This window comes from Musca domestica, unplaced genomic scaffold (assembly GCF_030504385.1).
Source record: "Musca domestica strain aabys unplaced genomic scaffold, Musca_domestica.polishedcontigs.V.1.1 14, whole genome shotgun sequence".
Lineage (NCBI taxonomy): Eukaryota > Metazoa > Arthropoda > Insecta > Diptera > Muscidae > Musca > Musca domestica.
In genome coordinates this window covers 76483-100600 of record NW_026712192.1, presented here as the reverse complement: position 1 = coordinate 100600, position 24118 = coordinate 76483, and the positions used below count along the sequence as shown (strand labels likewise).

Genomic DNA, 24118 nt, shown 5'->3' with positions numbered 1-24118 from the left:
ATATCTGAACTGATTTTCTCCAAATTTGATGTACTAACTAAATTCTAGACTAAATTCGGTCGGATGTACCAAAATTCAGGTCAATTGGACTGTTATTGGCCATTTGGTGCACAATTAACCCGAAATCGGTAGAAGATATATATGGGAGCTATATCTGAATTTGAACCGATTTTCACCAATTTCAATAGGGTTTGTCCTTGGTTCCAACAAATACTGTTTGGAAAATTTCATCTCAATCGGATGCTGAATGCGACCTGCATTTTGTTCGGAAGAATACATGGACAAATGGACAGACGGTCGGACGGACTGACATGCATAATTCGACTCAGAAAGTGATTCTATGAAGATCCTCAAAAATAACTATGGGTCTATCTTGCTTTCTTCTCCGTGTTACAAATAAATGCACAAAAACATAATACCCTGGCGTAGGGTATAAAAATGAACATTTTTCAAAATTTCTGCAGAGGTTGCATGCTTCCCGAAAGATCGAAACGAAGTGAAGCATTTCCCTCGTCCATAAGTCATTTCCAATTTCTTCAATCTTTTCAAAGTTATTCACCAAAATAGATTTAGCTACGGATATACCAAATGGATAATCAAGGGATATATTCGCTTTTCTTTAAAAATTGCTAAAAGTAAAAAAGCTATCAATTTTTTAAAAACATTTTTTTCTTTTTTATTATTAAATTGTTTGTGGTGTTCTTGTTCTTATTACAAATTATTAGCTGATTTCCTTCACATTGTGAATTTCTATATAAATTTAAGCTTAGTTACATTTGCTATACAGCTCTAGACACAGCGTACAATAACGTAACAAAATTACTATCAAAATAATTTCAAAGGGAAAAAGACTAATTGTTATGAAAAACCAATCCTGGGATATTAAAATTAAAAATGATTTCTAAACTGCTGTAAGGCATCGATTGTTGTTATGCCACAGTCAGTTCTACTGAGCGGGCGGTGGATACATGTGTATAAATGGAATTGAAAAAGAAAACTAATTAGTAGCACGACGAACATTGAACGCTTCAGATGAATCAGTTACTACCGAGATATAGAATTACAAAAAAAATGGTATGGTGTTTAACTGCAGCAGGAGGCGGGAGTGGGATCCAAGCCAGAGCGTTTTGTGATGGCCAGACGGGTAAACTCTTCAGCGGTGGTGGGATGGATACCAACAGTGTTCAATAGGATTTTCATGGTAAGGCCGGACCTAAAAAAAAAAACAACATTTAACATAAATCCCCCTAAAAATAAATATACGATTTTCTTACTTGACAGCAGCAGCAAAACCTTGAATAACTTCACCGGCAACAGGTCCCAGATAATGGAGACCCAACACCTTTTGATCGCCACTACGTTCGGCCACAGCCTTAACATAACAATAACGTACACTCTTTTGGGGAATAAAGAATTCCGTGGGTTTGTAGAAACCATGGAACACTTCAATGTTATCTTCACCAAATTTCTGGATGGCATCCTCCTCAGCCATACCGACACAGGCATATTCCAAGGGTGAAAACACTGTGGTGGCCACATCTGTGTAGTCCATGATTTGTTTGGAACCACCAAACAGACGACGAGCCAATAAACGACCAGCGTGTATGGCAACGGGGGTCAATTCTGGACGACCATGAATAATATCACCAACGGCAAAGATGTGTGGTACATTGGTTTGTTCAGCTTCGTTGACAGCAATTTTATCGGCCTTAACTTCAATGCCGGCAGCGCCCAAATTCAAATCATCAACCAAACCCTTACGGCCAATGGCCCACAAAACGGTGTCGTAGACATCACTGCCTTCTTCTTGGGTCTCTGTGTTGACATATTTCACCAAAAGGCGGCCATCTTGGGTTTTCTCCACCGATTTGGGAATGGTTTTGTGCAAGAAGGGAATGCCACGTTCAACCATGGAATCGGCAACCATGTTGGCCATTTGTTGATCGAAACCACGTAAAACAATGGAACGCACCATGACGGTGGCATCGTAGCCCAAACCCTTAAGGAAACCGGCACATTCCAAGCCAATGTCTGGAAGAAAGTAATTGAAAAATTATTTGAATTTTTAAAGGGTGTATTTAAACTATACTTACAGCCAGCACCAACAACCAAAGTCTTGCCGGGTTCTTTGTCCAAACTGAAAAGATCATCACTGGTAATGCCATACTCAACGGCACCGGGAATATCAGGATAACGGGGACGGCCACCAACGGCAATGACAACATTGCGACCGGTAAGAGTGCGTTCAGAGCCGTTCTTCATTTTGGCAACAACGGTGTGGGGATCCTTGAAGGAACCGGCACCATTGATATATTCTACTTTCCTACGAGACAACGGAAAGTAATATAAAGTATATTTCGTTAAATTAAAAGTGTTGTATCCCTTACTTGTCACGCAAATCCACGCGTGTCACCCAGTTAACGGATTTGATGTGATTTTGTACAGCCTGTACCAGATTTTCCCATTTGGGCTTGATGGCCTCTTTGTTGGGAATTTCCCAGCCATAGGCGGTGGCTTCCTAAAATTAAAAAAAATCGTGCTATAAACATTGAAAAATTTATTTATGTGGTTTGCAAACATACATGAATGGATTCGCCCAACAATGAAGCTTGATGCATCAACTTCTTGGGAATACAGCCAACATTGACACAAGTACCGCCAATACCCCATTTGGTACCCAAGGGAGTTGGTTTAACATAATCCAAGCAGGCAACTTTGGCACCATTGGCCACAGCCTCCTTGGCGCAGGCCAGACCACCCGAACCACCGCCAATTACGATCAAATCGTAATCATATTCATCTGAAAATTGGAATTTTGGTAAAAGATTAGTTATTTTAAATAACGGAATGACCTTTTTTATTTTTTAAGGTTGATAATCTTGTATGTCGTTATAGTTGGTTTGACAATATACACAGTAATAAGAAATTGAAAAAGCAGAGTGCATCTGAAATCTCCTCACAAAGTCTCGAATAAAGCAGGATGGGAGAAGTGACGTCTGGGATATTTTTAGCATAGAAGGTGATATCAGCCAATCATAAAAGCTAACCGATAACTAAATTGTAAGCAATAGCCCTAAAATCGGATGGAAATGTCTCTTAAAGGTATATAAAAATCTGAACCAATCTCGATAAAATATGGCAGAGGTATTTTCGAGCTGCATCTGATGGCTGGTATCAAATATCATTGTTATCGAGTGCATATTACGCATGTAAGGGACTTTAACACCAAATCGGATGAAATATATATATGGGAGATATAGCTATTTCTAAACCGATTTTCACCCAAAATTTGAAATACTTCCTTCTAGTCTGAATTCAGACGGAAGTGTTAAAATTCAGTCCATTTGAGGTGATATTAACCATTTGGTGCACAATAACCCTGAAATCGGATAAAGATATATATGGGAGCTATATCCAAATCTGAACCGATCTTGACAAAAGTTGAAACACTTCTTTCAGAGCTGTGTCTCATATCTTGTACCAAAGATCTTTGTTGCAGGGTGCATATTACGCTTGTGAGGGACTTAAATTCCAAATCGGATAAAACATATAAATGTGAGCTATAGCTATATCTGAACCAATTTTCAGCAAATTTGAAGTATTTGTTTCAAGGCTGAATTCGGTCGGAATTGCCAAAATTCATTTGGACTGATATTAACCATTTGGTGCACAAAAAAAATGAAATCGGTCGAAGATATATATAGGAGCTATATCGCAATCTGAACCGATCTGGATACAATTTAAAATAAGTATTGTTGGACTGTATCTGATATCTTGTACCACATATCATTCTTGTGGAGTGCATATTACGCATGTTAGGGACTTAAACCCCAAATGGGAAAAAAACATATATGTGAGAGCCATAGCTATATCTCAATCGGTTTTCACCAAAATTTGAAGTACGTGCTTTTAGGATGAATTCCGTCGGAAGTGCTACAAATCAGTAAATTTTATGCTGATCATGGGTATATATATAAGGTGACTTGAAAAAACTGCAACCAACTTCAGACTGCTGTCATTTCCAATCCGACAGCTGTTAAAATTACCATTGAAATTCCAAAAAGTGCAAGAACTTACACCGCAAAGGAAAGAAAATAGACTCAAAAGAGCTAAAGAGTTGCTTCGCTTGGCCGAAAGTGGTGAACTGCCGAATTTGGTTTTCTCCGTCTCCGATGAGAAAACATTCGTTGTCCAGCATTTTGTAAACAAACAAAATGATCGTGTTTACTTGCCAAAGAGGTAAGCTGAAAATATACATCTTCGGTTGGCCACCAGAACTCAAGTGCCGGCCATGATGATGATGGTGTGGGCCGCCATAACAGCCGATGGTCGCTCTTCGCTCGTATAAATCGACCGTGGCATCAGAATGAATGCCGAATATTATCGCGAAAATATTCTGGAGGGTGCATTAACGCCTTGGGCACGCAAATATTTTGGTCGCAGACCTTGGACATTTCAACAGGACTCGGCATCATCGCACTAAGCACGCGCTACCCAAGAATGGTTATAAAATGAGGTTCCTCGCTTAATTTGCAGCGCACAATGGCCACCAAAATCTCCGGATACCAATCAGTTAGACAATTGTGTCTGGAGTATTTTGAAAAGCAAGGTTGGTACTAAAAAACCAAGCGCTTCGCCGGGAATGGTCCAAAATACCGCAGAGCAACATTCGGGCAACGTGTGACGGTTTCATTGGCCGTTTGAAGGCCATAATTCGTGCCAAAGGTGACCAACTCGAACAAATCTAAACTTATTCTAAAATTTGATGCTTTTTGCGACATGTTTTGCTTTAATTCAATAAAAATTAAAAAAAAAATGTAAAAATCACGGCTTTTGACTTTGTTGCAGTTTGTTTTATCTCACCCTGTAGTCCAAACCCCGCACGTCACAATATTTATATCATATTTATTTAGGTCCGATACGAAACTGACAATATTGGTCCATCCCTTCGAAACATACTCCATAGAGGGTCAACAATTTGAAAAATCACAACAGAAGTCAAAATACATTTTAATAATCAAACATTGGCGGCTGAGGGTATACATCTGTCGGCAATACCGACTGACACTTTTTTACTTCTTTGACAACATCTGGTTTAGATGAGAGGTGTACAATTTAAAACAGTTTATACACTTGTAATCAATCAGCTGTCCTGTCTGCAAACATTTTGAGGTAAGTGGATCTATATCTGGGAATATGCGTCATTCCAATTTTACTAGGGTAGATAGTACAATATCATGGTTTGTAAGTCGTGAACGCTGCAACGAAAGTATGTGGATATCTTGCCATGCGAGTAGAATTTTCGTCTCCTCTGGTGTCATACGGCCGTCGGTCGGCTCTGAATACCTTGCATACATAGCACTGCGAATGAGGTGTTAAATTCTTTCTCTACCAATTCTACATTGTCTGGAGTAATATAAGTAAATTTTATCCCATTTTAATGTCAGAATCAGATCCGGTAGTAGCCCATCAACATACGTACCGCGATTCGTATATCTGACCTAATAATTGATTGAACATGTGTGGTGAGTGGCATTACTGGTACTATGCAGTCATAGCCAGACCGTCCAGAGGTAGTTCACAAGCAAGCGTCCGTATCAGGTAATACAATGTCTTCATAAATAAGTAAAGTCGAGAAAGGTGGACATTTTAATACCAATTCTATCACCTACACCTACGATATTATGACAGCGGATTCCGTCGTTTTCAAAATGCAAAAATTGCAATTTCTCTGTCATTTCTGCGCATTTCTTTTCGCTTGGTACTGAAAAAAGTTTCAGTAGTTGGAGATTTACCATAAAATTGGGTACAGGTTGTGGAGTGCACGTTGTAAATAAAGACACGGCCCTTTACACAATTTTTTGGTTAGTTTGGAAATAAACCATCTAGACTTAATCGCATGCTCCCAAACTAGACACCCATGAGTAAAAACAGATAAGACAACTGTGTCACACATGGTCGACTCCAACTTTAGAATATTTTAATAAAACCTGGTGGACATGGCTCTGTTCTAATAAAATATATTTCATTAATCCTTATTGTTTCAACACAAAAATGTGATATAGAGGATATTTTGGATGAATTTTACAACACAGTTGCTTGGTGCATCCAACACTAATTTGCCATTTAACAAGGCCGCAATCAATTATTTTTAGTTAAGCGTTAATTTCAAAATTGCCATCACAAAATATTCCCCATTAAATCCGTTGACTATGGCAATTTTCCAGATTTAACCACCTGTTTCAAAAAAATTCTCAGAATATTAATAATGATACAAGCATCACGAACAGGCGTCAGTAAATATTTAACGAATGACTAATTTTTTTTATAAACAAATGACACAATACCGAACACTAAACAATACAAAGTGATTTGTCTTGGAATTTTTAGGCAAAATTTCTATGCACATATTTTGATTTTGAAATATAATTTAAAAGAATAAATAATAATTTTCAAAATTTATTACTTGTATCGACAATAGCTCTGGGCTGGGGACGACAACGCGACAAAACTATTCCCATAATGTCACAATTGTTTTTTTTTAATATATTTCACGCTTTAAAAATTAGTTTTTTTTCTAAGCCGGAATGCCACCACTTTCGATACGTCTAATTTCTATCAATTCAACAACAAACTATTCCGGACTGCCATCATTCATTTAGTTGAACTCTGGTGCGCACGAATCTACTGTAAAATAGAAATACAATTCGTTCTCTTCTCATGATGTTGTTGTGGCCGTTCGCTGTGGCTTTGAAAGCACACAGAGGGACGGTATGGAAAATAATTTACCATGTACTTGTTTGTTGTAGCGGGACGACGACGACAGATAAAAAAGAGACTTGATGAAATCATCGTATTTTTGGTTTGTTGCTGTTGTTAATTATTATTGCCTGCTGACTTGTTGCTTTGGATGTTTTTGTTTCTTTTTTTCTTCTTAGCCAAGAGGAGCGAGCGTGTGTGGATTGGCGTTTTTGAGCCAAAAACACAAAACCAAAAACTCTTCATTTTTACTTTCTTTTTCTTGAAATTCTTGAAAAAAAAAATAAAAGAAACTTCAAATGTCAACATCAAAGAAATGCATTGGATTTAAATTATTTGCCAATAGAGAGAGGAACCGACTAAAATATTGGAACAAAACTTTATTGAATAACAAACAATTATATTATATTTTAAAACTCTCCCACGAAAAAAGTTTGAAAAGAATCTAAACAATAGCCTAGTGAAGTTGAAAATATTAAAATTTTATAAAAAAAAAATAAAAACTACTCTCACGCAAAAACAAGAATAGCAAAACAATGCCGAAAAGAACAGGTTTATGCTGTCAAGCTGCCTTTTATTTAAAACTTATGTAGGTTTTTTATTGGCTTTTACCATTATTAATCACTCTTTGTTAGGGCTTTTATGTCGCTATTCTCAGGCTCGAATTTTTTCTTAAAAATTAACCAAGAAAAAGACACATTTGTTTTTCTGATTTTCCCTCAAGAAACAAGGGGTTAATCTGTGCCAACACGTGGCTCAATGATATTGAACGCGGAGTACATAAACTTATTGCAAAAAAAAATAAAAATAAACACTTGTTAAGAGGAGGTCATAAATAATCAGCACTAATAAGCATTAGTTATCATGAGAATTCGATTTGCAGCGTTTCTCTCTCTTCAATATGTGTTGCTAATCAATGATTTTCAAAATTGATAATACTATATAGCATTGTAAAATAATGAAAAAGAAACACGTTAAAAAGTATCAGTCGGTTTTGTCGACAGATGTATACCCTCAGCCAATGTTCGATTATTTAAATTTATTTAGACTTCTGCTATGACTACCTGGAATGGGCCAATATGGTCCATTTCGTATCTACGTGCCAGGTTTATACTATATTGGTTCACTTTATATGAGATATGTGATAATTTTTAGAAAATGTTAAAATGTGCGTGAGGTTCTACCTATAGTCGACCGAAGTATTCCATTTTCATACTTCATCTAATACAGATAAAAATATTGGTATGGGCAAAATTACAAGAAAATCGAACATATATATCCAATTTCATGCGAAATTATAAATTTGTTTTTCAAAATCTTAAACCCTATGTGGGGGAGGTACCAGAAAGAATGGCCCGATATCTATCATCTTTATAACAGTTCTTGTTTTGATAGAAATATTGAGATTTATCAAGTCTGAATGGATTCGGATGTTAATTTCGCGTTTTATGAGCTTCGTGGATATTCCAAAACTTTGACCCTTTGTGGGGGAGGTACCAAAAGGAGTGAACTAATATATCTCATCTTCACAGCAGATCTTGTGTTAGCAAAAATTGTACGATGTGTGAAATATGAAAGGAACCTGATGATTATTTCGGATTTTATGATCGTTTTGGTTTTGATCGTTTTGTTTATTCAAAACTTTGATCCTTTTTGGGGGAGGTACCCAGAAAGAATGGTCCGATCTTTATAGCATATCTTTTGTTAATGGAAATATTAAGATGTACCAGTTCTGAATGAAATCGAATGTTATTTCCGCGTTTATGAGCTTCATGTATATTCAAAATGTTGACCGTTTGTGGGGGGAGGTACCAGAAGGAGTTGACCCATATATTCCATTTTCACACCAGATCTTAGGTTATTGTATGTACTTTGAAGACATTCGGACTCTTACATCACATTTTATAATAGTTAAAATTATTCAAAATGTTGACCCTTTGTGGGGGGGGGTACTTGATGAAGTGGACCGATATTGCCCGTTTTTGTACCTGACCTAGCACTGATGTAAATATTAGGATTTGCAAAGTTGGAGCAAAATCGGGTTGTACTTTCTCTTCCAGTGCAAAAAATATATATTTTTTTTTGAAAATTTTGACTTTTTGTTGGGTAGTTACCAGTTTCCGAACTCCGAACTCGATCTAAGTTTGACAATAATATTACGATGTACCAAATTTGAGCCAAATCGGATACTCCCTTCGAGAGTTATCGTGCGCACCAGCCAGACGTACGGACGGACATTGCTGAATCAACTCCTCAATGCGGATTTGGTCCAAAGAGACCTAGGGTCTGAAATCGTTATGAAATGATATATACCCTCTCTAGCCATATGACTGAAGGTATAAAAAAAGGTATACACCAGACCAACCAAATTAGCTAAAACTTAACAATCGGGGTTCTCGGCAGGTCAGTTCTCTCCTTGCAAACAATTTTCGATTCTGTTTGATAATATGGTATAGATGTTCACAATCGTCTCTACATCTTCTTCATACTCACATGGCCTAGAGTCAGAAACACTGTTACCCCATCTTCAGGTCAAATATCTGATATTATTTTTAGGACTGACCTACTAGTTGATATAAGGTGACAGATTCTACTTCTGAGATTTCCTACTATATTATATACTGTGCAATTGATTTTCAAGCGTCATCTTCTTCAAAGAAAACCTTGTTTGAAGTGGCTGACATAATAGCTTATCGGTGGTTCGACAGTCTCATCAACCGCCAGGTGATAGAACAGTGTTGGTAACCCTTGACCTATCAGAGGCTTTTGATACGGCCAATCATTCGGCCAAGTTTGAAACGTTGGATAATCAACTATATGTGTGGACGCCAGTCGTACGTGGAATTCCGAAATCCCGTAGATTGAAACAGAGATTTCCCCAAAGTGGGGGATATCTCCGGAACTTTAACCTCTACCTTTCCGGAATTCGTAAAGTATGCGAGTGATTGTAAGATCACGGCGTCGGGTCCAGTGGTTGATGACATACGGAAAGGTTGAAACCCAACGGCCACACTCGTTACCACATGGTTTACTGAAATGAGAACACAGCTGAATGTGCAGGTCGAGGGAAATTTAATACCCACCACGAACAACCCCAAGATTATAGCGGTCACATTCGACAGCATGTTCAAGTCGTCCGCGCAAGCCACAGCTTTCTCCGACAAGCTGAAAAGTAGGAGCAAGGTCGTCAAGGCGCTAGCCGCACAATACGCTGCACCTCTTTAATTAATCCAAACATCTGCATGTACTACTGCTAAAAAAAACATCAGAGTTGTAGAGCAGGCAGGTAGTCTAGGGGAGGTTCATCACCATCCAAAGCGTCCCTGTCAGATATCTTAACCTCAAAGTAATTGAAGTCGAAAAAGGTCCACTTATTCTATCACATTCACCTAAGATGTTTCGACTCATTGGTATGTCCAGAATCATGCTTGCCCAAAACGAGAAAAGTGTCAGCCTCTCGCTTCCGGTGGAATTAGCACACTCCTTGATGCTTGAAAAGATCTAATGGCAGAAAGTTTGGCATTACAGTCAATTGAATTCAAGGGAGCTTTTGAGAGCTCCGGTTGTTACTCAGGACGCGTCTCTTTACGCGGTGGTTGCTAATGATTTCATAAGAGATCTCACATTTTTCATCACTACCTTAATTCTTAAAAACAGAAATTTTCAAATATCACTTTATGTGACATTTTAATGAATACCACCTTCCGTGACTAAGCTAACAAACTAGAGATATTATCTGTAATTAAACGAATTTGAAATCTCATTTCTAAATAAATTATTTATAAGATTTGTTTTAATAATTACTTTCCAGTATTAAATATCATATATGTGCTCACATGTACACAAACCCAAAAGCTTACAGAATTAAACGACCACGACGTAAAATTGACGTCATAGATTTGTAAATAATTGCATTGAATTTTGCAAAAGCAAAAAAGAAAAAATAGAAAAACTATTTCGTCACAAAACTGAGAAAAATGCTATGGCAATCAGAGATTTTTGATAATAATAAAAATATAATCTCAACAACAATACCACTTGGACAATTAAATAACAAAGATAATGTGGTCGTCCCGCCGTATAGAACCAGTCATCGCCATCATCATCATCATCATTTGAATGACAAAGCAAATAATAAATCTATTGAAAGAAAAAAAATAACTAAATGAATTAAATAAACATAAAGTCAATGTGATGAGGGTAGCGAGTGGAACTAACTGCAAGTGTAACTCGCGGAAGGTGGTATCATTTTTCCAATGACAAAATGTACTGCATTGTGCATTTTATAATGACTGACAAGTAGTGTTGTGAACCAGCAAATCAATACAACGTAATTAGACCTACCCTCGTTCTCCTCCTCTTCTTCTCCACTGTCATCATCCAGAGTAGTTTTCTCCAGCTGTTCTTCCAACTCATTTTCTCCATCACTCATTTTGTTTTTTCTCAGACGTATATCAATGTAATCAGATTTATAAACCGAACGACGATTATCTTGAAGATTTCTGGCTTCCGATGCAGGTAAAAATACAAAATAATTCATGTATTCAATACTTAATGTAAAAACACAACAGCAAATGGAGGAGGAAAGAGTATACGAAGAAGAAATAGAAAAACTTCAAAATCTTACTTCTTGGAGCGACAAAAGAAAACTGCTGCCAATTGAAATGATTTCTTCAACACAACACCTTGGAAAAGGACTCACTTAATTGGCTGGTGTGAATTACAAACACACACTGACACACATTTATACAACTGGGAGGTATGTCGACATACCCTGTTTGTAAGGGGTTTGACCTGGAAATGTTAACTTCAATTAATACAAGTTCCAATTGACTTTGATGATTATATATTGTCCCATTGGGAACAACACCACTGAAAACTCATCAATAACACCCACCAGCAGTTTTTTATAAAAAGAAAACAATAGAACGTATGAAAATCTAAAAAAAAAATAAATCAATATTTTGTTCTCCTGCTTTTGTTTTTAGTGGAGATTATTGGTTTTAATGTTCCATCGACTTAACGCCGGCGTAAGTCCCCACAATTAGTGGGATATCTAATCGAAATCTGCACTGAAAACTAACGCCTTCTTGTTGTTCACGTTATCCCCGTTGTTGTTCACTTTTACAACTGACTTCCGCATAAGTATTTTTAAACACCAGTTCTTATTGGTGTAGTATTGTCCTTTTTGCTGTTGTACTGCATGATGACAGTGATATATTTTCACATAGTATATATTACCATGACTACCAGGATGGTGCTGAGTATTTGTAGAATATAATCAGGTAATCGATTATTATCTACAAGTGAAGTGAAACAAATGAAAAACCGGGCTATACGCAATTTTCGAAGGGCACCAAAATTGGCCACTCAATTTTAAATGGGACCACAACAGACGACCACTTGTTTTCAAAACAAAAAAAGTATATAAAATTATGGGAAAATATTTTGAGTCATTAAAATCCTTAAAGAGGCGACTAATCAAAATTTCACAACACTCTAAAGATGGCTATTATATATCGTATCGACGATTCCATCTCCTTACATTTAACATACATACAATTCAACTATTATTTTAATTATTCATAAATAAAATACAATTAGAAACAGGTTTTAATTTACTTTCCAATAAATAAGTACAACTAATGAGTAATATTCGTATCAAATTTCACTTGATTTTGGTTCTTGCTATATTAAACTTAAAATGCATAGAATTCAATTGCTATGAAATATTGACAAATAACTGTTCACGATATGCTTCAAAGCTGTCAAGATCCAAAAACAAGGTAATAGCAAGATGGGTAAAGGGATGCTTTAGAAAACTATACTATTACTACATTTGTATCAGATAAATAGTTTATTGTTATAAATACTGCGACGTACCAGGTTTGGACTATGTTGGTTACTTCCCTCACATTATATGAGATATGTGATAATTTTTAGGAAAATTTGATGTGTGTACCAGATATAGTGGACCGAAGTATTCAATTTTCACGCTTCATCAAATACAGATAAAAATATTGGTATGGACAAAATTACAAGAAAATCAGACATTTATATCCAATTTTATGCGAAATCAAAAATTCCATATTCATCTCAAGTTTCTGGTTAAGAGTAATATTTAGATATAGCAAGTTGTATAGATTCGCCGACTTGTTTCCCAAGTTATCTATATTAATAAAAGAGTAAGTAATTGACTGACTGACTGACTGACTGACTTAATGATTCATGAACGCCCAGGCGAAACGGCTGAAGTTAGAATCTTGAAATTTCGGGCGAGGGTCACTATTGGTCCGAAGGGGTCAGATAAGCCAGTAGGGCTAGAACTCTTTAATTTAGAATAAGGGTCGCTAATTGAGTAAGTGATGGATGTACCAAAGGGATTTTGGAAATTCCCACTATAAGTGTACGAAAGGTAATAAAATGTACTACATTTGGTGTGTTTTCGTATTATGTGAACGGTTAGGGCTAAAAACTTGAAATTTGGAATGGGGAGTAGGGTCGATGTAAGGAGGAGGAGATGTAAGTACTAAATTTGGTACAATTTGAATTTAGAAGAACGGATGGAACTGGAGTCCCTAAAATTGAAAATAACATTACTGGCAGAGCGTGGAATTGGTGTATGGACGTATTTTTCAAAATTTGTACTTATGTAAAGGAATGGTATCAAATGGTTCTAAATTTGGTACAATTTGGATTTGGGTGAAACAATAGAATTGGAATCCTGAAATTTACAACTAAGATTACTATTGCATTGTAAAATTAAATTTAAATTTTGGGTAAACCGGTAGAGTTGGAAGCCTGAAATTTAAAAATAAGTACTACAAGAGTATAAAAAGTAAAAAGGGTACAAATCTTTGTATTGATCGTAGGTATAGTTAGATTTCTGAGTTTTGGTGTTTGGGAATTGGTGTGTAGTGTTGAGATATGCTGGTGGTATTGGAAATATGTAACGTAAATGTATGAAAGGTATTAAATGACACTAAAATTTTAATTGTGGCCGATGTTCGTGTGTAGGTTTGAGATATGAAATGGTTTTGGAATTACGTACTAAAAACTACTAAATTGTACAAATTTTGGTATTTGGGTAATTAATTGAGTTGGAAGTCTAAAATTTTGAATTAGGATCACCTTTTGTGCGAATTGATTAATATATGGCTGGGAACTTGGAAATACCTCCCAAAAAGTACGGAAATTACTAAATAGTAATAACTTTGGTACTTAGGGGAGAAATAGAGCAAGAAATCTGAATTTTGGAGTGAGAGTCCTCGATGTTGCGGATGATAAACAAACTAAAGTGATTTTCGAAATTTTAAAATATGTGTACCATAAATACTGAATTGCGCTAAATTTAGTACCATTTGAATAGAGGAAGAACCTTGAAATTTAGTATGAGAATCAAATCTGAAAAATAGTGTTGATTTAAGGAGGTGATTTTGTTATATGTGCATTAGGTTTGATTTAGGGTTGGGAGGTGGAAATAACTCGTCCAATTTATAATTTGATATCAATAAATTGCGGAAATTCATTCAACATTCTATTAAAAATTTGCTTAACATAAATTCAGTTAATATAAATACCTTTTTTACATGCGAAGTAGCGGGCACTTGCTAGTGACAGAAAAAAGTTTTGAAAATTGTAACCCTTTGTGGTTGAGGTTCTAGAAGGGGTTCGCAGATATATATGTATGAACTTCACAACAGACCTTGAGATCTCTACAATCTTTATACTAGATCTTGTGTTGACGGAAATATTGAGATGCGTCAAGACTGGATGGAAACGGATGTTAATTTCGCGTATTATGAGCTTCATGGCTATTCCAAATTCTGACCCTTTGTGGAGGAGGTACCAGAAGGAGTGGACCGATATATCCCATCTTCACAGCAAACATTGGGTTAAAAAAAAATTGTGATTTGTGATTTTACATCATATTTTATTAGAGTTATAATTATTCAAAATGTTGACGCTTTGGGGATATTGTCCATTTTCGCACTGACAGGTCTAATTGCTTCTCTATTGCATAACACTAGACATATCACGTTATAAGAGCTCGATAATTATTTTTTTCTTTAAATACACATTTTAATGGAAACACCTTATTTCCGACCTCTAGAAAGTGCTAAGGGTATGCTTTAATCAATGTGATGTTTTTGGTTCATTTCATTTCCCGAAATATTGCTATAGTTTCTTAAAAAATAGACAACAGCTAACATTGCGAACTGTCAAGATATCATAAAATAAATTAGAAACTGATAACTAGATGGGCTCAGCTCAGATATGATCTCCGTTAATCTAAAAGATTGTTCCGGAACCAAAATTTCGAGATTTTACAAAATTTTGGAGCTAAACAGTTCTTTTTGCTAAACACCAACCACTGTGCTTTGTCCCCCATATGCGGTATGTCTCAAACAGCTGATTTTTCTGGCAGCTGTCAAATGGGATATGTTATGGAATTTGCCATTTAGTTCGCTCATTTTCAATCTTTACACAAAAAAAAAACAACAAACAAACAAAAAATAGAGTACACGCGTCGTTTAAATTAGCAAAATTGTGATAACAAAAGAGACCGCTAAAAATTATTTTCTTTTAGTAAAGCAGTCGAATACGTTATACAGATTGAGGTTAACAAAAGGTAAATAATATAAAACAATTAAAAGATTCTTCAACTAAAACGGTAAACAAAAACAACAATAACCAGCAAGGGGAGGGAACATGACGTTGCAAAAAACAGCATGAAAACACAATTTTGTGAAATTTGTAAAATATTTTCCATTAGTTATATAACCTTGATTGTGGACCACCAAAGGGACCCTAAATTGTCTTTTTGTTCTGGAAATACTCACGGGATCCTGCCGCTTGGCTCATATTTCGTTGTTGTTGACGTAAATTTGTTACAAATGACCTTTTGCTGCTGTCGGCGGCAATACCACTGTTGTTGCCACTAACAATCGATAATCGTGCGGAGCGAATGAATGTAACAGCAGCTCTTGAATTCCAAATGGTAAACATTGAGAGTTTTTAATGTACCCCGAGACTAGTTAATTATTTATTTTATTACAAAATTTAAATGGAATTTCGCAATATCGTTCGCTTTTGCACTTAAAATTAAAACTGAACAAAACAGATGAGAGAATAATAGAGAGTAGAAGAATTTGACAATTGGCATATCAACCATTCAACTGGAAGTCGGCTTGGAAGTTTTGACATTTCAAAAAGGCAAATGAGAGAGAAACCATATGTGAGAGAAAATTTAACCATTGGAAAGGAAAATAAGAGAGAGAGCGAAAATAACGATTGTGCAAAAAAGCAACAATTGTTAAAAATAAAATACCGATAGAAACTTGTTCTTTTTTCATTGTCATTTCATTCATTCATTGCTAATTTTGCCATAACGAAAGTGAGTAGTGGGAAAGCAAACATATTGAGGGTGGAACTATAACTAAATACTCTTGCAATATTGTGTAAAGAAAATACATATTTAGCAAATAAATCGCTAGCTAGCTACGGCATAGCACCTCATAAATAATTTATCTTTATGACACACACACTTGGTTGGCGTTTTGATTCCTAATCTTTATTTCTTCGTTTTGCTTTGTATTTTCTAGATTAGTCTCTTGGCGGAACTGCAAAATTCCAACCGGCGATTAGATATTTCTGCTGATCTTAACTCCAAAGTTCGTTCTCCACACAACTATCTTCTTCAACTTTAGAACACAGAAATGAATTCCATACTAATAACGGGATGCAATCGTGGCCTTGGTTTGGGTCTTGTAAAAGCTCTGGTGAATTTACCCAAGCCACCGAAACATGTCTTTGCCACATGCCGTAACAAGGAACAGGCCAAGGTAAGTCCCACATAACTGATAGCAACTTATCAAATAATTGTTCACATAATCAAAAGAAGCAAGACAATTTAAGCTTGTCCATTCGTTTTCATTTTGATAAAAAATATTGAAAATATGATGAATGTATTAATTTTGCAAAGATTTTTTGTTGTACTTACTTATGGGTGCCATTTTAAACGGATCAATTTCCAATAAAGCAATACAAATGCCGCACACAACTATTAACACAGATAAAATTGATTTCAATAGGAAAATTTTTGTTGAATTTGCTGTTTGATAAATTCTTCACTAATTACTTTGTGTTTTTTAAGTACTTTGGAGCAAGGTTTTTCCCTTCTACTTTTTCTTTTCTTTCAAGTTTGTAAAACAAGCGCGCTGCGTTTGCAAATGTTCGCCGTCTGAAAACTGTGAAATGAAATAAAACCGCGGATATTTATTGTAATAGTTTTATCTGCTCTCTTGCTTTTTTGCTAAGTCTCCGTTTGCGCTCTTTCCTACGTTTGCCATTGGAAAGATGGAAATGTCATTTTGTATTTTGCTTTCTTATTGGAAATGGCGCAGAGTTGTATATTTTAATAAAAAACAAACATGATTAGAATAAATTAATAAAAACTCTTAAAAAGAAATATTTGCTAAGCCTATATTCCCAAAACATAAGAAAATGTAAAAAGTGTATTGGGATAAGAAAAAAATCATTTAAATTTATAGTTTTATAATTTAACTTCATAGAGCCCAGAGTTGGAATTTTTGTTAACGGCGTCCGAACAAAGAATACGGCGTATGGCGTAACGTCTGCCTACGTTTGAAAATACCGTCAGGCTATGTTTACATGTTTTACCGCATTATTTACTATTAAAGACGGGTAACAGTACGTTTATATATATGAGGGTTAACCCACTGGATTTGGATTTAAATTGTCATATCCATTACTTTTACTTCAAATAAATCCTCTCAAAGTAGGTTAACCCTACAAAAAGTTCTAACGTAAACATGGCATAATCGATTTTATGTACTAATTGTCAAAAATTGCAAAAACAATAGAATAGCGCCAATGAAAACAAATAAAGGACCGAGAGATTGTGAAAATTTGCCAAAAAATGTAATGGCTTCAATGAAAATGAATAAAGGTCCGGGATATCACCTAAAGTAATATGTTAATCTCCTGTAGTGCGCTTCTCTAACTCATTTTTCGAGTTACCGACAAAAATAACATTCAAACTGAAAAATTTGACATAAAAAAGACATAAATGATGACAACATTGGTATCTATCGGTAGGCCTTAGCGACTACTTTAATTCGCTGCTAACTTAACGACAAATTTCGTTAATAACCGGAATTATAAGAATTTTAATTTTACCAATTTTTGTCGGTATCTCGAAAAATTAATTAGAGAATCGCACTACCGGTCCCCTACTTGCTTGTTTGCAATTGTTTCTCTTTTTGAATTGTACGAAATGTCAAAAATTGATGCTAACAATTTACTGTCATTGGAAAATGCTTGAGTCGATTCACTCGTACTCAAATTTCTATATTGTAGCGTATACGTCATTTATGATTTTGAATATGACGTATACGCTATGGGATTGTCAATTGAAATCGAGTGGATTTAGTAGTCTAAACTGTCTCTTAGACGACTAACGGTGAGAGCATGGTAGAAAAATACAGGGACTGTCAAACCAGTTTTGAAAATTAAAATTTTTAATTGAAAAATTATTCAAACTCGTTAAACTTGTAGAAAAATGCATACCTGGCTTTTTCGGAAAAGAACAAAGGAGGCTTCTTCGTAGATGAACAAAGGAGGTTTAGGTTGACCTAGTTCGATTTTGGCCCTAGCTTCCTTTGTTCATTTCCGAAGAAGCCAGCCGATGACTTAAAGCTGGGAATACATAAAGCGCTTATTTGGCTGGCTTAAGTCATCGGCTGCCTTCTTCCGAAATGAACAAAGGAGCCTAGGGCCAAAATCGAACTAGGTCAACCTAAAACTCCTTTGTTCATCTACGAAGAAGCCAGCCGATGACTTAAGCCAGCCAAATATGCGCTTTATGTATTTCCAGTCTAAGCCAGCCAGATAAGGGCTTTAAGGTGGGAATACATAAAGGGCTTATCTGGCTGGCTTAAGTCATCGGCTGGCTTCTTCGGAAATGAACAAAGGAGCCTAGGGCCAAAATCGAACTAAGTCAACCTAAAACTCCTTTGTTCATCTACGAAGAAGTCAGCCGATGACTTAAGCCAACCAAATATGCTCTTTATGTATTTCCAGCCTTATATATTCCCACATTAAGGCAGTAAAAGGCTCTTTATGTACCCTTTAAAGTAAGAATACATTAAAGGCTTTTCTGACTGGCTTAAGTCATCGGCTGGCTTCTTCGGAAAATAACAAAGTAGTTTTAGGTTGACTTAGTTCGATTTTGGCCCTACGCTTCTTTGTTCTATCATGCGTATGAATTGGAAAAAAACAAAATTTGAAAATTAGTCTGAGTTTGAACAGCTGATAAAAGACCTTATTAAGGTCTACCAGGTTTTATAGACCTGTTTAATGAACCTCGCTTGATCGCAGCTTTTATATGTTACTTAATTTTTTTTTTGTTACTAGTGATAAAGTGAATAAATGTGTGTCTTATTGTTTGCCAAAGAGATAAGTTTTATCAAAACTTTATTTACAGGAATTACAAGATTTGGCTTGTGATAATTCAAATCTTCATATAATGGAAATTGGTAAGTGTGCATTGAACCAGCACTTTTATATTCCGATTGTGTAACAATTTCCTTCCTTTTTTTAGATTTACGAAATTTTAAGGCGTACGATAAGTTAGTGCAACAAATCGATGAAGTCACCGCTGCCAAGGGTCTCAATGTACTTTTCAACAATGCCGGTATTTCTCCGAAATCTACCAGAATAAATATGACAAATGCCGAAGATATTATCGAGACATTGCAAACCAATACCGTCGTGCCAATTATGTTGGCCAAAGCATGTCTACCCCTATTAAAGAAGGCTTCAAAATCTCAAGAATCTCTAGATTTGAGTGTACAACGTGCGGCCATTATAAATATGAGTTCTATGCTGGGTTCCATTGAAATGAATGAAACTGGTGGGCTTTATGCCTATCGTACATCAAAGGCAGCCCTGAATGCTGCAACCAAATCGTTAAGCATCGATTTATTCTCTCACAAAATTCTATGTGTGGCCCTACATCCCGGTTGGGTACGCACCGAGATGGGTGGAAAGAATGCCCCCCTAGAAGTTGAACCCACAACGGCGGAAATAATCGATACTGTAATGAAATTTAATGCCACCCACAATGGTGGTTTCTATCAGCATGATGGCAAGAAATTACCATGGTAAACAGTGTTGCTATTTGAATTGTTTTGAATTAATTTATTTGTTGCTGTTTTTGTTATTTTATGCTTAAAATGTAACGAATTTAGTAATAAAATGTAAATGTATCTTAATGCTAATTGGTTTGATTGCGATTAGAAAAAAAGGAGCTTTCAGAGCCCATCCATTATGACAGTCTACCGGATTTGATAAGTCTAGCGGATTAAAGCTTTACAGTACGTTTATATATATGAGGGTTAACCCACTGGATTTTTATTTAAATTGTCATATCCTTTACTTTTACTTCAAATAAATCCTCTCAAAGTAGGTTAACCCTACAAAAAGTTCTAACGTAAACATGGCATAAATTCCATTTCACTTACCCCTCTTCACATAACCTCGTAAATGAGGTTAATACAGAAAAACGTAATCCATGTAAACATACTATAAGGCATGATACAATGACATGGTAGAAGAATATAGGTAGACGCGTCGACACAGCTGCTTAGATAATGAACTGTCAAACCAATTTTGGAATTGAAAATGTTGAATGAAAAATTATATAAATTTGTAAAAATTGTTGAAAAACGCGAATTATAATAGCCTCCGAATGACGTAATACAAGAAAACATATAAAAATCCACTTATATTTGAAAAAAATTTTAAATTTTTTTTGACATATCACTGCTCCCAAGCGTTGATTCATCTACCTGTATTCTTCTGCCATGATACAATGAGGACAACGTAGGATAAGTTATAGAATTTTGCAAGTAAAGGTAACCTCATTTCATATTAGCATTCCCAGCTATGCATTTTTTGTAATTTACCTTGTCAAATTTCAAAGCATAAAAAATAGTTCCCATCTCCGATTTTGTGTGTATGCAATGGATTTATGAATATAAATTTTGATAATGAGGTGTTGCCAAATGTATAAATGTGAAAAAAATGTAAACATCTGATTACATGACTTTACCTATTTAGTTCTACCATGATTGTATGAATTGTTATATCACAATTACTATCAAAAAGTAGATTCATAAATTCATTGTGCAAATCAGATGTGGAAACCTGCTTCCAGTGAAGTTAAAATTGACAAGGGAAATTACAAAAAATACAGAGTTGGATATGTTTATTTGAACTCAAATTACCTTCCTGATTCTCCAATGCTTCTGACCGAACTACAAGTTTGTTAAGCATACTTAACAATCTGAAGGTGAGAGTATATAAAAGGATTTTCTGACTGGCTTAAGTCATCGACTGGCTTCTTCGTAGAGGAACAATGAAATTTTAGGTTGACTTAGTCCGATTTTGGACCTTCTCTCCTTTGTTCTTTTCCGAAAAAGCCAGCCGATGATTTTAGCCATTCAAAAACGCATTTTATGTATTCAGAACTACAGATCACATAACAGCATCGATATATCGAATATAAGTGCCGCAGTATTGCTAATTAAAGTTTGTCATCTTAAAAAGTATATCCAGCAAATATTAAAACATTACCGATTTTTTCGTTTCAGGAACTCCAAGAATTAGCTGCTCAACATCCAAACATTCACATCATTGAAATAGGTATGTAAATTTCAAAACTAAACTCAAAATAGAATAAAGGTGAAGAAACATAAAACGTTTTTTTACTGGCTTAAAAGTGAGAATACATAAAGCGCTTTTTTGGCTGGCTTAAGTCTTCGTCTGACTTTTTCGTAAAAGAACAAAAGAGTTTTAGGTCGACTTAGTTCGATTTTGGCCCTATGCTCCCATGTTTTTTTTTTCCGAAGAAGCCAGTCAATACATAAAACGCTAATCTGGCTGGTTTAAGTCATCGGCTGGCTTCTTCGGAAATGAACTAAAGAACATAGGGCCAAAATCGAACTAAGTCAATCTAAAATTCCTTTGTTCATGTACAAAAAAGCCAGCCGATGAGGTACATGCAATAGAATCGACCAATTGTAAACCATGGCAGAAGAATACAGGTAGGTGCATCAACGCTGGGAGCGTTGATATGCCAAAAAAATTAAATGTTTTTTTTTTAATATAAGTAGATTTTTAAATGTTTTCTTATACGATGTCATTCGGAGGTTATTATAATTCGCATTTTTAACCATTTTTACGATGCGTCTACCTATATTCTTCTACCATGTGGTAAACGTACTACCATGGTAGAAGAACACAGGTAGATGCATCAACCCTTGGGAACATTGATATGTCAAAAAAATTTAATGTTTTTCCAAACTTAAGAAGATTTTTATATGTTTTCTTACACGACGACAATCAGAGGTTGCTATGACGCGCATTTTTCACCAATTTTTACAAATTCCAATATTTTTTCATTCAATATTTTCAATTCCAAAATTGGTTTGACAGTTCACTGTCCCATCAGCTGTGTCGATGCGACTACCTATTTTCTTCTACCATGCGTACTACTACAGTACATTTACATAAACGAAGTTTCTCATAAAGGAGGATCACGGACACTATAAATGTGGAAGTACATAAAAGGTTGAAGACATGGTTAGGCATATTAATGTCAAATTATAATGGAAAACAAGGGCAGGATTTAAGTACGGCTCTGTAATCCCTTTATGAAATGTCACAAAATATGCCTAGCCATGACTTAAAGCTTCTTATGTGCTTACACCTTTAGATTAATTTGGAAATACATTGGAATATTACTCAACTTTTATACCTAACAACATTTCAACTCTTCTTTATTTGCAGATTTACTCAACTTCAATGAATATGATCGTGTAGTCAAGGAAGTCGATACCATCACCCAGGGCCAGGGACTCAATGTACTCTTCAATAATGCCGCAATTTCCAGCAAACAACAAAGTCTTCAAGCCACCAAACCAGATGAAATGTTGAATACATTAAATGTCAATGTTGTGGTGCCGCTGATGTTTACCAAAGCCTGTTTGCCGCTGCTGGAAAAAGCATCCAAACTTAATGATAATTTGGAAATGGGCTTAGAACGGGCTGCTATCATCAACATGAGTTCTTTGTTGGGTTCCATTGAGAGGAACACCTGGGGCAGCTACTATTCGTATGGTACTTCCAAGTCCGCTTTGAATTCCATCACCAAGGCATTGAGTGTTGATTTGAAGGAACAAAAGATTCTGTGTGTTTCCATGCATCCTGGTTGGGTACGCACCGATATGGGTGGTGAAATGGCCCCTCTCGAAGTTGGACCAACAACTGCTGAAATTGTAAATACAATTTTGGGATTTAAGGCCAGCCATCATGGTGGTTTCTATCAATACGATGGCGAAAAGTTGCCATGGTAAATGTTGTTGGAATAACGTCGGATTTTAAATTTCACATTTCTTCCGTTTTTTGTTTATATAATGGTGTTGGTATCTGTTATTATTTGTTTAATATACAATTTTTAAAGAATCGTTTTTACTAAAAAAATAATTAATGGAACGTTTAATCCATTTATTTTTAATAAAAAGTATTTTCAAATAAATGACACTTTTTCTCAGTTTTTGAAAACTCTTTGAATAAAAAGACAAACAAGAGTTAAAGGGAGAAGAATACAGGTAGTCGCCACGACACAGCTGTTGGAAAAATAACCTGTCAAACCAATTTTGGAAGTGAAAATGTTGAATGGAAAATTGTAGAAATTATTGAAAAAAAAATCACATCATAACAACCTCCGATGGCGTCGTATAAGAAACGTATAAAAATCTACTTATTTTTGAAAAAAAAAATTTAAAAAATTTTGACATATCAATGTTTCCAAGCGTCTGTTCCAGAACTACAAGAATGTTTTTACTACGATAGCCGATACCCATTAGGGTATCTACTGAACAAATGTTCCCATATGAGGACAGAGGCACCAATATTAGTTGTGTTCCAGAACCTACAAATTAGTACTAATTAGTGCTAATTCTGCTAAAACGCGTTCCCGTACTCCAAAAACTAGCAAAACTTGCAGCTCTCTCGATAAAAAAAAAATGGCGCTGAGTGGTGCACATTTCTGCTTGTTTTAGCTACATGAATTTGGCAGAGCAGAAATGTGCAAATTGTAAATTTGACATTTACTTGGCAGGGCTAACAAGGTTGAAAAATGTTTCAACCTGAATAAGGAATCAGACGATGAAAACGTATTGGAAAACAGTGCAAAATTAGTGAAAGGTTAATTGAAAAATTAAGCTTAAAATCAATGATGTTCGCTTATTACTGAACATGTTCTTTTTAT

At 35.5% G+C, this 24118-nt stretch overlaps 2 protein-coding genes across 10 annotated transcripts; one reads left to right on the top strand and one right to left on the bottom strand.

Moving 5' to 3' along the window:
• Window positions 1-651: 651 nt before the first annotated feature.
• Window positions 652-17028, bottom strand: LOC101893895 (thioredoxin reductase 1, mitochondrial-like). Of its 6 annotated transcripts, none has more exons than XM_059118987.1 (7): window positions 11387-11542; window positions 11104-11261; window positions 2583-2800; window positions 2388-2518; window positions 2094-2323; window positions 1275-2031; window positions 652-1213 (listed from the first exon to the last, which is right to left on the bottom strand). In XM_059118987.1, the coding sequence occupies exons 2-7, from the start codon at window positions 11189-11191 to the stop codon at window positions 1084-1086; spliced, it is 1554 nt and encodes a 517-aa protein (XP_058974970.1). In that variant the 5' UTR covers window positions 11192-11261; window positions 11387-11542; the 3' UTR covers window positions 652-1083.
• Window positions 15234-23388, top strand: LOC101896187 (C-signal). Of its 4 annotated transcripts, none has more exons than XM_059119047.1 (4): window positions 15234-15391; window positions 16365-16604; window positions 21438-21489; window positions 22636-23388. In XM_059119047.1, the coding sequence occupies exons 2-4, from the start codon at window positions 16479-16481 to the stop codon at window positions 23199-23201; spliced, it is 744 nt and encodes a 247-aa protein (XP_058975030.1). In that variant the 5' UTR covers window positions 15234-15391; window positions 16365-16478; the 3' UTR covers window positions 23202-23388. The 4 variants fall into 4 exon arrangements, with proteins under 4 accessions (XP_058975030.1, XP_058975032.1, XP_058975029.1 ...); XM_059119049.1 differs by lacking the exons at window positions 15234-15391; window positions 21438-21489; window positions 22636-23388 and adding exons at window positions 16016-16156; window positions 19268-19319; window positions 19385-19994; XM_059119046.1 differs by lacking the exon at window positions 15234-15391 and adding an exon at window positions 16017-16156.
• The last annotated feature ends 730 nt before the right edge of the window (window positions 23389-24118 follow it).